The sequence below is a fragment of the Mycosarcoma maydis genome, chromosome 5 (genome assembly GCF_000328475.2).
Source record: "Mycosarcoma maydis chromosome 5, whole genome shotgun sequence".
Taxonomy (NCBI): Eukaryota; Fungi; Basidiomycota; class Ustilaginomycetes; order Ustilaginales; genus Mycosarcoma; species Mycosarcoma maydis.
The window spans coordinates 736507-751172 of NC_026482.1; the positions used below are offsets into that span (position 1 = coordinate 736507).

A 14666-nucleotide genomic window follows, 5' to 3' on the forward strand; every position below is an offset into this window, starting at 1 on the left:
TTCGAGAATCGAGAATCGTGAATCGTGAATCGTGAATCGAATCAAGGCGCGCGACCATTCGTGGTTGCCCTCGGTCGCGTGCGGTGTAGGATAGGATTGAAGCAGACAGCCCTTCTAACAGCTTGTCCAGAGAGGCGAAAGATGGGGCGATTTGGATGGAAAAAAAGGCAAGAAAGGAGATCCGATCGCGGATGGTGTGACAGAAAGGGGGAAAAAGCAAAGCTGTGCAGTGCAGTGCTGCGCTGCGCTGCAATGAGCGATCTCGAGTCACGAGTGTTTTGGTGTGCGCGTATGTGAGCGCAAGTGCAAGATTGAGCTAAGCCGAGCGAGTCGGAGTCCATTCACGTTGCAGAGTGGCGAGATGCAATCGTCCGTGTCGAACGCGTGCGCTCAAAGGCTTCTGACGCAAGCGTGAAGGCGGCGGGCCACCAAGTGAATCTGGAAAATCGGAAGCAAGCATTGCACGTTGGTAACGCGCACTCGTGACTGCTCTCTCGCCTGGCTAAGCTAGTTTGACGGCAATCAATCGTAAATCGTAAATCGTAAATTGAATCGTGAGTGCTGACTCGAGACGATTCACGAATCGTGCTCGCCCCTGCACAAACGCCCAACGCACGCACCATTCGTGATTGTGATTCATGATTCGAGACTCGTGACTGCACCTGTAACTCTGACGCTTTGCTCGACACAATTCACGATTCGTGATGGTGATTTCTTGTTTGGACAAGCAGCCCCTTTTCCGCCATTTGCGCGACCCCTTGAAGATAGCTGGGACACACCCCCTTAACCCCCTCCATCTCAAGCTTAGCGAGCGCTGCCAATGGCTATGGTTACGCAATTCAGATTAGAGCATGTGCGATCAGAGCCAAGCCACGATAAGCCAGAGCGCCGATCGAGCACCTCCAGATACACACGTCGAGACTGATTCACGATTCACGATTCACGATTCACGATTCACGATTGATGATGGATTCGGTTTGACTCGATCGCGGTTGCGCCAGTTGCCGTGGTTGCGCGGCTTGACGGCGTAGTCAGCCAACACTCACGACTGAATCGGATCGGGTGACGCGAAAGCAAGCTTGTTCTGCGTGCAATCGTGAATGGTGTTTGCCAACACAGTCTCAATTCTGATTTCTGAGTCACGATTGTGAGTGTGGGCTGTGGGCTAACTTATGGGCTGCTGTGCAAGTCACCGCGGTGAGCATGAGTGGAGATACACATTTGTGGCGCGCGTTGTAGCAGTCAGTCATGAGGCGAGGCGTAGAGTGATGCGACGAGCGAGCTAGCGGAAAGTGCGCGATGCGCTCAGTTCAAACAACACTGCTCCACTGCGTCGTGTCACTTTTGGGGACGGACGGTAGACTTGGCTGTTCCGCCAAGTGCGTGTGTGGTGTGCGTTCTTCGATGCTCAACACAGACACAGACACACATACTCTGAGGCTCTCACGATCCCCAGCTGAGCAATCGTGAATCGTAAATCTCGAAGACTCACGACTCGACTCATTCGTGATTCACGATTCGTGATTGTCCCACACCGGTCCCACAGTTGGTGAGAGTTGCTGACTGGCTTCGTCCTCGCCCGCCGCCTTCGTCTCGATTTGGCTTGAGCCCCTTCTCTTCATCACCCCATCTCGCGTCTATCGCTCGCTCGCTCTTCTATTCTCTCACACTTACCAATTCAGTTGCACCCTTTTCCTTCGTCCGGACGGTGCATCAGACGCTCCGGCGTTTCTTCTGATCTTTCATCTTTCCCGTCACCGCCATCCTGGTCATTTGGCAAGCCCCCCTGCACAGCACTCTCTGCATTCACGCTCATCATCTGCCATGTCGGTCGACACTGAGCCCCGCGCTCAACGCGCCAATACCCAGTCTTCCCCCACCTTCCGTCAGACTGGCTTTTCCGTACCGACCGCCTCGGCTCCAGCAACCAACGATGTCAATGCCCTTGCCGTCGCTCAACATGCGCTTTCACCCAAGATGCCATCCTCGAACTCGAGCTTGAATGCTGCGCTCCAAGCAAGACCAATCACCCTCTCCAAAGCTGGTCTTCCAGACGATGGTGATTCCGACATGGCCGAAGCTTTGCCCATTCCCGGCTCTGCAAACAAGTTTGATCCCGTGATCATCAAATCCCACACCTCGCGTTCTCCCAACGACATCCCCACCCCTCCCGATGCACCCTCGCTCGCACCTCACAAAGCATCACAATCGCCTCACAGTGCAGCCGTGCGACTACCACCTCTGACCGCCAGCATGCTCTCGCCACGCTACTCGACCTTGCACGGCTCTAGCATCTCGAGTGGTCCCACCTCGATTACCTCCAGCAACTGGTCCCCCAGCAGAAGCACCGACCCACATCTCTATTCGATCTCGGCAGGAAGAAAGTACAGCTACACTTCCTTCAACAAGCCTTCGCTCAGCACCTCGTTCAAGACCTCGGCCATGCGCATGCGCGGTCCTGCTCTCGACGATGACGAAGACGACGAAGACGACAGCTTCGGCAAGCCCGTCTCCCGCTACACACCAGGCTCAGCCACAGCCATCGATCGCTCAACAGCAGAGACAGGCATCGAACTCGATGGCGACGAGGTCTTTGCCTTCTCCAGCCCTTGCTTTGGTCCCAAAGAGCTGCCAAATGATGCCATCCCTTCCCCCGAGCTTCACGAGCCTGCTTCTCAGGCTGCTGCCAACCCCAACGCCATCATGAGCCCCAGCTGGGCCACTGCTTCGCTCGGCAAGCTCTCGCTAGGCGGAAATGAAGCAAGAGCCTCGCCTGGCTCCACCACTCCACGCAGACCCTCGCGTTCCCAGCATCATCATACCAACGGTGCTCTTTCGTCTTCAGCCGACGTTGCTGCTGCTGCAATCAAGCAGCGTCGTTACTCGTACAACAAGCACTCACGTCCCTCCTTTGCATCTCCCGGTCCCAGCAGCTTCACCTACTCTTCCAGCTTCGGCCGCGATCACCCGTATGCACGAACGCCCACCTCTTCCAGCTTGACCACCAGCCACCGTAAGCAGTCCAGGTCAAGATCGAGGTCTCGCTATGGCACAGAGGACGCCACCAACCGTTCCGTCGCTGCTGTCGACGACGACGAGACCGACGAGGAGATGCGCATGGACGACGACGATGCTACCGAAGACGAGGCCGACTATGCGTACAGCGCTTCCTACCAGGCTCGCATGCGTCACAGCCTTGCGTCCAGGGGCGACGCCGCTCTTGGCAGCACGCCCTCTAGCTTTGGTGCCAATCCCTCGCATGCAAGCTTGGGTCTCACTTTCCAGATGAGTCCAGGCCACCCTTCCACGCTCACAAAGGGCCACCCTTTCGACGCCGCGCGTTCACCCGTCATGTCCAACGCCAACATCGCCGTCAGCCTCAGCCGACAGTACAGCTCCGACCGTCATTCCGTATCTGGTGGCCTCGCACCCCTTCGACACCACCCATACGCCACCAGCCCGTCGGCTACCACCGGTCCGCTCAGCGCATCCATGGGCCTCGCCTATTCACCTGGTTCCAATGCACCACTCAACCGCCCAGCACATCGACGTGGAAGTAGTCTCAGCAACGGTCTGGCCGCTCCTGCCTACTCGGCCGGCGTCCTATCCACGTCACCACGATTCGGCAATGCTGCTGCTTCAGGTCGCAGCCCAGAAGAGGCCAGTGCCGACCGTCTTAGTCAGTCGCCTTACGGCGCTAGCTCGGGTTCCCCATACGCTGCTGGCGCTCGTGGACTCAACGGAACTGGAAGCTACTACGGCCCTGCCCAGAGCGCCGCGTATAGCCAGTCTCCTCGCTACTCGCAGAGCTACGGCGCACGCAAAGATTCGGCCGGATTTGCATCGACGCTCGCGTCGCACTTTGAAGGTCACGAACGATCCGACAGCTTGGCAAGTGAAGCGACCGAGGTCGGAGACGCTTCGCGCACAACCATGCGCAAGGCATCGGTGTCGAAATCAGCTGCAAGTGGCACACGCACGACGAGCAACACGAGCGCAACTGGCAACACAGACGAGACCGCCCAGGTCGCAGCGATCCGCGACAGGCTGGGCGGTGCCGCCAGCTGCTCGGCGTTTATCTCGAAGCTATGGCATCTCATGATCAACCCGGATCAGTATAGCAAGTACATCCGATGGGACGAGGCGGGATCGTCCATCATCCTCTCGAGCGAACCCGACGTTGCCAACGAGTTTGCCGCCGACGTGCTGCCTCGTCTGTTCAAGCATGGCAACAATGCGAGTTTCATTCGTCAGCTCAACTTGTACGGCTTCCAACGCATTCCATCTTCGCGCTTGCTCGATGCAGCAGAGATGAAGGTGGCCGCCGCAAAACGTGCCGAGCTCGGCGGCGGTGGATCCTCGTCAACGCTCAACACGGCGGTGCAACTGTACGGAGCGCACTCTAGCTTTGCGCACCCACGATTCCTCAGGGGTCGGGAGGAGTTGCTACCCACCATGAAGCCAAGGTCGAGCAAAAAGCCCAAGAAGGCTGCCAACGGCGCTACGCCGCGCTCGCTCGAAGCCGATACTTCGCTCGGCGCTGATGAGACCGACGAGGACGATTTTGCCTTGTAGCAGACGTGCATCCTCTAGCCGTCGTGCCTCTACTAGCACGATTTCGCTTTTTCTATCTTTTGTTCTTCCTCGTTCTTTCTTGCATTGTTAGTCTTCTACGTCTTTGTGTTTTTGTTGATCGTTTTCTTTTCGTCTTTGTTTTGCATGTTCAGCCTCTGCTTGATCTTTGTTCAGAACGGCCTGCGTTGCATGTGGTGTTACTCTTTGTTGTCTGGTGTGCCATGCAACAAGTAGACATTCATGATTTCGATGAGGGCCATCACTTGAGCGGAACAATCTTGTCTGCTACCAACTTGAGCACGTCTACATTGGTGCGATCTTTGTACTTTGGATCTTTTCGTATCTGAGGCCAGAGTAGGCCGTATTTTGGCTTAGCGTCGAGGACGAGGGTATGAAGTGTGTCGATGTGATGCTGTGTGCCGTGTTGTTGTTCGAATTTGTACCAGATAGCGTAATGGTCGCCAATGTTTGGAGCGGCGTGGGTTGCGCGTTGGAACCATTTGCGAGCCTGAGCGGGTTTGCCCTCTAGCCAGAACTGTTGGGCTACGGTGGCGAGTACGTAGCTGTCATCAGCGGTTTTTCGTAGAGCGTCGGTCATTTTGGTCTTGCGACCTGCGCGCGGTTCGAGGGCGATGGCGAGAACCCAGAGCAGGCCGGAATCAGGGAGGACTTGAAGTGCGCGAGAGAGGAGCGTTCGGGCTTGCGTAGGATTCGGAGGAGAAGAAGAGAGCTCTATGGTGATGGATTCGTACCAGATGAGCGGTGACGAGGGATTCGAGAGGCGCGCACGTTCGAGCAGCGCGCGCGAGCGAATGGTGAGACCAGCGCATGCTTCCAGTCGAGCAGCGAGGATCCATAGCGCATCACAGTTGGGAGACCAACGTATTCCTCGGCCCAGATATTCTCGTGCTTTCTTGACGCTCTCTTCGCCAGAGAAGAGGTGCTGAGAGAGCTGCGCTCCCATCATGTACAGCTTGGCGAATTGAGGGAATTGCACCAGCGCCTCATCGATCAACGACAGAGCAGTAGAGGTATATCCGTGATCGCGCTCGAATTGTGCGCTCTTCATCCATACGCGTGCTGAACCCACCTCGACACGCGCGCGTTCAAGCAGCCGCCTGGCAGCTACCAGCTGTCCCTGGCTCGATTCGAGCTGTGCCGCAGCGAGCGAGATCTTCTCGCTCCCGATGTTGGCGTCAAACGCGCGGATGAGCGTTTGCCTCGCCGCGGCCGTGTCGCCCGCGTCGCGGTGGACAGTCGCCAAGGCAAGCCATAGATCTTCGGCTTTGGCACACGATGTCACTGCGCGTTCCAATAGCGCAATTACGTTTTCTTGGCTACCGTGCTGCTGCTCCAACGCTACAGCTTGTGTCCAGATCGCTGGTCGGTCGGGGAAGACGCGTAACGTATACGCCAGGATACTCCTCGCCACCTCGACGCACCCTTTCTCTAACGCTGTTGCTGCATCCCCCACCCACACGGCGCGTCGATCCTCCTCGTCGACATCCAGCTCGATGGTTGCCTTGACAATCGCTCCACACACCATCGGACTACCTTGCCTCTCCACCTGCTCCGCTTCTGCCATCCACTGATCGCGCGACAACTCCACCCCAGCCTTCCTCAACGCTCTGACGGCAGCGACCACGGTCTTTTCCACCTTGACCTCATCCGCCTCGGTCTCTTCGATCAACCTCGCCGCTGCTATCCAGATCTCGTGAGAAGTCGGGATCGTCTTCCTCGCCTCGTTCAATACCTTCTTGGCCTCCTCCGGTGCGCTTAGCCTCGCTAACGCTAGCCACAGCTCGACGCTCAGCGGCACAGCCGCCACCGCTCCACTGAGGAGAATCCTCGCATCCTCTGGGTTCTCCTCCAAATTGACCAGCTCCTTCCATAGCTTCACACTGGCAGGGATGTATTCCAGACTTTTTCGGAGGACGCGTTTTTTGCTTTCGCTATCGGTTTCCAGCTCGACCGCTTTGAGCCAGATGGGGACCGATTGAGAGACGTGTGCGATCGAGCGAGCGAGGATTACTTTAGCGTTGTCTTTTGTATTGAGCCGCGCCGCTTCGAGCCAAATATCTTGTGATCGTGGGCAGTGATCGCATCCCTGCTGAATGATCTTGCGTGCATTTGACATTTTGCCTGCCACTTCTTCGACTCGCGCGGCTGCAATCCAGCCAGGCGCGTGAGAAGGGTTGGTTTTGATCACGGAATCTAGCAGGCTGCGCGCTTTCTTGATGTCTCCGATCTCGGCATCGCTCTTGATCACTGTGGACGAAAGTTCGGTGAGGTATCCTTTCGGATCGATCGAGGTAGCTGTGCCAGAGGCCGAGGCTTGATCTAGCTGATGTGACAAGATCTTGTTTCTTGCTTCACCAATTTCGGTGAGCGAAGTAATCGTTCCTCCGGCGTCCTGGTCAGCATCTTGCATCTGGTCCGGAGTGAGCGCCGACACTACGGCGTTCCTATCGCGATTTCCGACCAGGATCGTATCCGAGATGGCAAACGAGCGCGTATTGCGCGCTTCTCGTTTCGCTGCTGCCTTGCGCCGCTTGCCCGTGACGCTTCCGGATTCGGTGAGCGCAGCCCACTGGTCTTCTGTGACACTACTAAGCCCACGTTTGAGATCGGCGAACTGGGCGCTGATCAGTGGCTTTTCTGCTCTCGCCCTGTCTCTCTCTTCCTTCTGGCGAGCTTCTCTGAACTTCTTGCGGCGTGAGTCCATCTTTGCATCGACAGCTTCCCAAATCCGATCCGCCTCTTGGTCGTCCTTTTCGTACACGGCGCCGGCGAACAAGCCAGTTTCGTTCTCTGGATCCTGGAAGCGTGCCTGCTCTTCGTCACCCGGTCCATCATCGTCGGGGTCATCGGCGTCGTCCGCATTGCCGTTCGACCTGTGCTCGGACGAGGAAGCGGTCAGACGAGCAGGTCCGATATCCGCTCGTGTCGTGAATCCCGAAGCACCACGTCCGAGACCCGCGACGTAGCCGGCGGGTGCCTGCATGGACAGAAACGCGAGTTTGTTGGGCTTGTCCGACATCTTGTGGCGCGAAAGTGGCGTCAAAGACGGCGCCAATCAACGCTGCAGTGCTTGACACGTCCGTGTTGGTCGTGTCTGCGTTCCAAGAAAGCGTGCAATGGAGTCGAGAAGAGTGAAGAAATCGTCACAAACACACACAACGCAGCCGCAGCCATTCTGATTCACGATTCAGCCACGAGCAAACGTATCGAGTCGGGTTGCAAATTCCTCCACATTCACAATTCACGATTTACAGCGTTGAAATTTCACAGCCGCGAGCACAGCACAGCGCAGTCCAAGTCACAGTCACGAGTCACAGTTGTGAGTTGCAAGTGTACGTTTTGTGAGTCTCAGAGCTTCAGTGCTCGACGCTCGCTGCAGGATTCTGTGGCTCAGGGTCCAATGCGTAGGCGATGAGGCTGCGACTGCGGCTGCGTGTTGGCTTGTCTACTTTGTTGGCATACGTGACAGCTTATCCAAGGCAGACGATCGACTCGATCATAGAAAGAGAAATCAGAAGAGAGCCAGATGGTTTGCAATGCGATGCGATGAGGTAATGGTACAGAGACAGAGGGACAGACTACATTGGAGGGTGGTTATGGCGTGGTCGAAATCGAGCAAAGTCATTGCGCTCCAACAGGAGGGTCAAGCAGCCGGATGCTGATCGAAGCAGAGCAACCAAAGATCAAGTTCGTATCCTGTCATCTGAATCAGTCTCGTGTCTCGTGCCTGCGAACAGACTCGTTCAGATTGGCTGATCTTACAGGAAAGCAGGAGTCGCCAAAACATTCCGACCGCCTGATCGAAATTCTTTTGGCCAGATGTCGACGAGAAAGTAGTCTGTCACCGTGCAAATGCAGATCAGCAACCACGTGTAAGTAAGAGCAGCACTCCCGTTAAGACGGTATGAGAAAGAACAAAGACGTACAGAGGTGTCCCACAGCGATACCGCTGATGTCGCCCATTACGGCCCTCAAGCTACCATGGAGCAGCCAACCGAAGATCACCAGACTCCACGGCAGATACGGTGCACTAATGACCAACAGGCCAAACAGGCTGAGTCGTACATGTCTGTTACGTCTGGACCAGATATAGACCAGTACAAACGCCAATGGTGATCCCAAAAACGGCTGCGCGGTCAGCGGCGAAAGCATGAGCAAGCACGTGGCTGCAAACATCAGCAGCACCACGTACGCTGCTCTACCACCGCTTCTGCCGCCAAACGAGTTCTCTTCGAGCATCCGTGAATACCGCATGAAGAAAAACAGGTGGAACACAAAATCGAGCCCGAGAGGTCCAAAGTAGATGAACGTCGTCAGCAGACGCCACACTTGAAACTTGCGGAAGACGAGCGCGGGCGTGTAGAAGAGTTGGTACGACGAGATGGTGTGCGTGTGTTCGAGCAGTGCTGTTGCGAGCGTTAGCGCGCCCCAGGCGCCTGTGATAGGAGGTATTGATTCAAAATCCATGGCTGCTATGCGCTGCTACGCGTCAAGAAGAGGTTCAAAGTGTTGTTGCTAGTGGTCGAGGAGAAGAGGAGCAAAGCGGTCACGCTTGTTGAGAAAGCCAAAGTCGTGAGAGTGAGTCACGAGTGAGTATTCACGATTTGACGTGGAGGTTGTCAGTCGCGAGTCTCACATCTGTACAACGTTTCTTTCAAGATGTTAGATCAATCAGTTAGCCCCGCCGGTGTCTTGGTGTGTGCACGTTGGACCGGACATCCGAATCCGCGATTCGCGAATCGCGATTCGGGTGCGTTTAGACTCATTTCTCGTCAAGTCATCTACCATGGTTACTCTACTTAGTATATTAAGGTAGCAGCCAATCATCCTCGCAACGTTGCCATCACCATCTCCATCCTCGCTCGGCTAGTTCCCAATGTCGGCCACTGCTAATCCTTTCAATCTCAAGAAGCAGCTTGCTTTCTATGGGTCGTACCACACCGACTCGGTCAACGTTGCGATCCACATCGTTGGTGTTCCATCCATCATCTTGTGAGTAAAGCCACCAGAGTGATGCAGATTCAGTCCAGTGCTGAGTCTCGATGTTGACCTCGTCCTGAAATTGCTGCACTTTTTTCTTCTTGCGTTGCCACAACACAGTGCGACATCGACACTCCTAGCTAAGCAAGGATCCATCTTCCCGCTGATCCAAGACCACTCGCCTCTTGCTGCAGCGTATCTCTCTCGGCTGGGCTCGATTCTTGCCTCGATCCTACCCGCGCAGATTTTCGAATATGCGCAGCTCAACTACGCTGCTGCTTTCATGGGGATCTACTGGCTCTACTACTCGATCCTCGATGCCACTGCAGCGCTCATGCTAGCTCCGCTCTGGTACGCCCTCTGGTACGGCTCCACTTTCCTCGCGCGTACCCACCCAGAAGCCACCAAGATCGCCCTCGGCATCAAAGCTCTGGGTTGGATCAGCCAGTTTTACGGTCATGGTGTTCACGAAGGTCGTGCTCCCGCTCTGTTGGATAACCTGCTCGGCGCGGTCGTGTTGGCTCCGTTCTTTGTGTTTTTGGAGGTCATCTTCCACTTTGGTTACCGTCCACACCTGCAGAAGGAGCTCAAAAACGAGGTGGGCAAGCTCGTCACCAAGCACAGGATGGATAAGGCAAAAGCCAAGCGTGCCAAAGCAAACTGAAGCTGATGAGTGTTGTAAGTGGTGCGATTGCATTTGACATTTCGTGTCTCGGCGTTGGATCGGTTGGTAGTAAATACCAGTTTGTAGCTCTTGTCTCCATCGATGGCAGCTTGGCTTTGGATGTTGCCTGTATATGAATTTAGCAGCTGATATCGATCCATGGGGTGTAGGAGAAAGCTGTCTGTGTGTGTAACCTGAGACTTGGTCAGCTTTGGTTGGCACGCGGTGAGCATGATCATCAACCAAACACAAAAGCCGCATGCACCTCTTGCGGCGTTTCTGCAGGTGGGCGTTTAGATCGCGTTTTCTACATTTCCGACGTGTTGGCATATGTTTGGTGGAAGCTCAGTGTTCAGCAGGTTGCTCTTGTACACCATCGGCCGCTGACGGCGTTGAACACAGCCTCGGGCTACACGTAAGCGCGATGAGCGGTGCAACTTCGAGCGAGGCCAGGGTGGTGGATATGATAAGCAACCAAGACCACTCGGAGGAGAGGGCAAAGTTCTTACACCGCAACTTGGTGACTCGGTCGATTCGAGAGAGGATGACGCGATCGCACTCGTTGCAAGATCGACTGTCAAGCGTCTGCTTGGAGACAAGTGGCAGATTGGATACGCTTTCATCGCGATCCGTTGGCGCGATTGCTCAAGTGCTTTCGAGTGAGGTATCGGACCCTGTCGCGGTGAGTCAGTCAGACTTGATGCAGGCATGGACGTCGATCTCTCCGCCTGCATTTCCAGATTCACCAGCGTACACGGCGTGCTACTGCGAGGAAAACGTGTATCTGCTCACCCGGCATCTGTCGGATCAGCTGCAGCTGATCAACCATGCCGCAGTCAACATCGCGGACGTCCAGCGAAAAACGCGAACCTCAACAATACCGAAACGAAGCGGACGCACTTCCGCGTCCGCCTCGGACTCGACCTCGGCTTGCGCTTGCCCTGCAACGCATTCGGTGTTCGTTCCCGTCTGGGACGTCGATGTGGTATTCATGAGCAATCCCACAAAGAGCGTGCTGCTGTACCAGCAACATGCTTCTAAATTGGCCAATGCCGGTTGGCCAGTGATATGGGACTACCATGTGGTGGCAGTGGCTACGTGTAGCTTACTTCCATTAGACCAACTGGTAAGCGTGGACGGTGGCATTGTGGAGCCACGCTGGTTTGCGCGCAAAGCGGGTTGGTGCAGAAGCTGGGTGTACGACTTGGACTCGCGTCTCACCAACGTTACGACTTCGAGAAGCGTTGTCGAATGGCGAGAGTACAACGAGCAGACATTTCGCGCATCTCAACCAATCGCGTCGCACTTTGAAGCGCGATTCCGCTGCATACGCGCCAACGAGTTCCTAGCTCACTTTGCCAGTGATCGGAGCCACATGCTCTCGCGCTCCTCGAGCGCAACTCAACCAGCCTGGGCTGCTGATCCTCCAAAATGGAAGTGCATCATCGGCACGCAAGCCAAACGTGATGGAGTAGTCAACAATTTGATGGACAAGTACGTGGATGTAGGCGCACATCAAGACGATGAACGGTATGGTGTTGTATGGGATGCAAGTACGTGGTTTTCCAGCGAATGTCGGCCGCGATGCCCAACTGGATGGTTGGGAGACTCAATAGGCAATCTTGCCAACCGAGCATCCGCAACACCGCCGATCGTGCACAGTGGTGCACGGACAGATTCGTCCATGCAACCGCGCCAGCGTGCAAGTCGCACTTCACAATCATCGTCATCGTCCCAGCAGTACAACTCACAACTATCGTCGCCAATCGCACCACCAGCAGCACCAACAGCCGGCGGCCGCATCGCATCTCCCCTCTTTCCAGCTTATCTGCATGCTTCCCAGCAACACCGCTCTCAGCTCAATCCTGCGTCTAAGCCTTATTCCCCAACCTCCTTCTCCGCTCCATTGTAATGCAAAAGCTCACCAATCATAGACCATTCCGTGTTCAAGATTCTGAAACAAGTTGCTCTGCCGTGATAATTCTGAACAAGCAAGCACAGATGCAACTGCAACCTGGAGGCTGTTGCTCGAAGGCGAAGCGCTCAGCTAAATGCGCATCGCACACACTAGCTGACGGGCTTCTTCTTGCGTTTGACACTGAGCATATTGGTTGATGCGACGGGTGATGCTGCTGCACTGCTGTTTGGTTTGTGCTGCATGTGTTGCTTGACGCTATCGATCTGGTGCTGCGTCGGTGCGTGCAACACAAAGTCGTCCCAGATTGTACCCTTTCCCACCAGGACCGCGTGCTCGTCTTGGTTGCCTGCATCTTGCATGAATTGGGTGAGACCACCTTTGCGCTTGACCTCGCGATTGACGGCTTGGAACCAGTTTTCGGTCAACTGTCGTGCACACGCTAGCTTGTTCCATTCGCATGAGTCTTTCATCAGAGACCTGAAGACGAGATCGCCAAGTACTTTGTACGGCAACGAAAGCGGTTGTCTCTCGAGCGAGAACGAGGAGTGCGACGAGCTCGAAGCACCACGTGTGGGTTGACGCGTGAAAAGGATCACGAGAACACCGACCGCATTACCGGAGCAACATTCTTGGCGGAACCCCATACGTTCCCAGAATTCGTCGATCGGTAGATCGTCCATGGCTTGTCGCTCGCGCATCAGCGCGCGCAGCGTGATGAGCGGTACTCCTGACGCAGTCGTCGTACTGACACACGATGCTGCTGCGCCCTGCGTCTTGGTTCGTTTATCAGCCTTGTCTTGCCAATCCGAATCTTTGGCAGCACGCTTGTTGGTGCGATCTTGTGGAGAATGCTGCTCTTGCCGAATCAACTGTAGATCATCGATCTGGTCCTTGCTACCATTCTGCTGAGCTGCTGCGACGTTATCGTCGACGGCACCATTGCTGGCAGTAGTAGACGCAGTAGACGCAGTAGACGCAGTAGACGTGGTTTTCACCTTCCAGCCCGAATGTTCGTGTGCATCTCGAGCCATTTCGTCGAGGAAACGAGTTTTAGGATCATCGCAAAAGTGCGGCATTAGCGTCGGCACTGTGCGAACGCGTTTCGGATTGTAATCATCCTTACTTGGATCAGTCTGCACGGTTGTGACATGGTTGTCGGACTCGCGGAGGCAAAAGGAAGAAGCATGCCAGTGAAGAGGAAGAGGCGGAAGGTCGGATTCGCTACAGTGCGCGCCATTCGAGCTATACGGATGGCCGTAAGTCCAATTTGCCTGTCGGAGAACTTGATCTGAACTAGGTGGTTGCGTGGTGCTGTCGGACGAATCTTGGCGAGCCAACGGCACCAATGGGTGAGATTCCAGCTTGGTATATCCTGGAATCACATAGTAGGCTCTTGCATTGATGAGCTGGCGCTTGAAATCGGCAGCGCGTATGGGCGATGTCTCGTCTCGGGTAGCAACCACCACGTCTGACATCACGGCTCTCCACCACTTGATGAGTGCTGCATCCGAGAGAACTTTCTTGTTGGGGTTTTCTGGACTCGAGGGAAACAGGTAGGCTCTCTGGCTGCGTGCTAGGATGTGGACGGAGAGATGCGAGACGTTAACAGCCGCGCTTGCCTGCGCAGTTGAGTCCCAATGTCGGAACGACGTAAAGTGCTGTGTGATAGCCGAGCTGAGTGTTGCTGTCAATGTGTTGCCGAAGAGCTTTGGTTTGTGGGTAAAGACGTGCGTTGACACAGCCTGCCTGAGTGGTGTGGGGATGGATTGGGGAGCGTAGCCGCTCGAATCGAGTTTGGACACATACAGCACGGCTGAGCCGAATTCAGGGATGGTGTAGAGGTAAAGTTCCATGGCCAATATCAGAAGTGGCGAATTGTCGGTGTGTTCAGTCTCGTCGCGAGCGTCTGAGTCGGGTGGCGGCGCATTGGCTTGGGTGAGAGGTGACCAGCTGGCAGTGATGAAGATTTGCTCCTCCAAGGCGCCAATGGAAGCAGCATTCTTGTTGTATTCTAAATCGGTGGGATGGATGTGTGCGAGTGGGTAGAGCGACTTGACCTGGCGTGGGATGGAGAAGAGCGTGTGGAGCCGTAGAGTGCCCGGTTGTGCAACTGCAGGTGGTGAGGCGTCGAGCGCTGTGCGGATGGTTGCGAGCAGTGAGGTGGAGGGGTCAGGCATAGTGATACTGGCGCTACGAACGCTCTCTGACTAGATTATGGATGAGACTAGATTGTGGATGAGACGAGCGTTGAGATGGACACTGTCAAGCGCTAAGAGGTGCGAGGACAAGAAGAATCACGAATCACGAGCCTCACTCTGCAACCAAAGAGCAACTAAGGGTCCCCCACTCAGACTTACGAGGACCAACACAGACACGAGACAAACACGAAACGCGCCTACGCGACGACAACCATTTCACATTCGTGATTTCACGGTTTCACAATTCACGATTCGTGATTCCCGATTCCCACATGCACGATGTTCCCCATGCGCCCCTCTTTTGCATGTG

General features: G+C 55.4%; 6 protein-coding genes across 6 annotated transcripts; 3 read left to right on the forward strand and 3 right to left on the reverse strand.

The window, feature by feature from the left end:
- Positions 1-1824: 1824 nt before the first annotated feature.
- Positions 1825-4575, forward strand: UMAG_02280 (uncharacterized protein; the record flags this gene model as incomplete). Its single annotated transcript, XM_011390306.1, has 1 exon — positions 1825-4575. One exon carries the CDS (start codon positions 1825-1827, stop codon positions 4573-4575), a length of 2751 nt encoding a protein of 916 aa, XP_011388608.1.
- Positions 4576-4834: 259 nt separating this feature from the next.
- On the reverse strand, positions 4835-7615 carry UMAG_02281 (putative pre-mRNA splicing factor prp1; the record flags this gene model as incomplete). The annotated part of the gene is made up of 1 exon (XM_011390307.1): positions 4835-7615. One exon carries the CDS (start codon positions 7613-7615, stop codon positions 4835-4837), a length of 2781 nt encoding a protein of 926 aa, XP_011388609.1.
- A 739-nt stretch (positions 7616-8354) lies between these two features.
- On the reverse strand, positions 8355-9063 carry UMAG_11402 (uncharacterized protein; the record flags this gene model as incomplete). Its single annotated transcript, XM_011390556.1, has 2 exons — positions 8355-8434; positions 8523-9063. 2 exons carry the CDS (start codon positions 9061-9063, stop codon positions 8355-8357), a joined length of 621 nt encoding a protein of 206 aa, XP_011388858.1.
- Positions 9064-9472: 409 nt separating this feature from the next.
- UMAG_02282 (uncharacterized protein) lies at positions 9473-10240 on the forward strand (the record flags this gene model as incomplete). The annotated part of the gene is made up of 2 exons (XM_011390308.1): positions 9473-9588; positions 9697-10240. 2 exons carry the CDS (start codon positions 9473-9475, stop codon positions 10238-10240), a joined length of 660 nt encoding a protein of 219 aa, XP_011388610.1.
- A 424-nt stretch (positions 10241-10664) lies between these two features.
- UMAG_02283 (uncharacterized protein) lies at positions 10665-12152 on the forward strand (the record flags this gene model as incomplete). The annotated part of the gene is made up of 1 exon (XM_011390309.1): positions 10665-12152. One exon carries the CDS (start codon positions 10665-10667, stop codon positions 12150-12152), a length of 1488 nt encoding a protein of 495 aa, XP_011388611.1.
- A 155-nt stretch (positions 12153-12307) lies between these two features.
- Positions 12308-14335, reverse strand: UMAG_02284 (uncharacterized protein; the record flags this gene model as incomplete). Its single annotated transcript, XM_011390310.1, has 1 exon — positions 12308-14335. The coding sequence occupies one exon, from the start codon at positions 14333-14335 to the stop codon at positions 12308-12310; it is 2028 nt and encodes a 675-aa protein (XP_011388612.1).
- Positions 14336-14666: the final 331 nt, after the last annotated feature.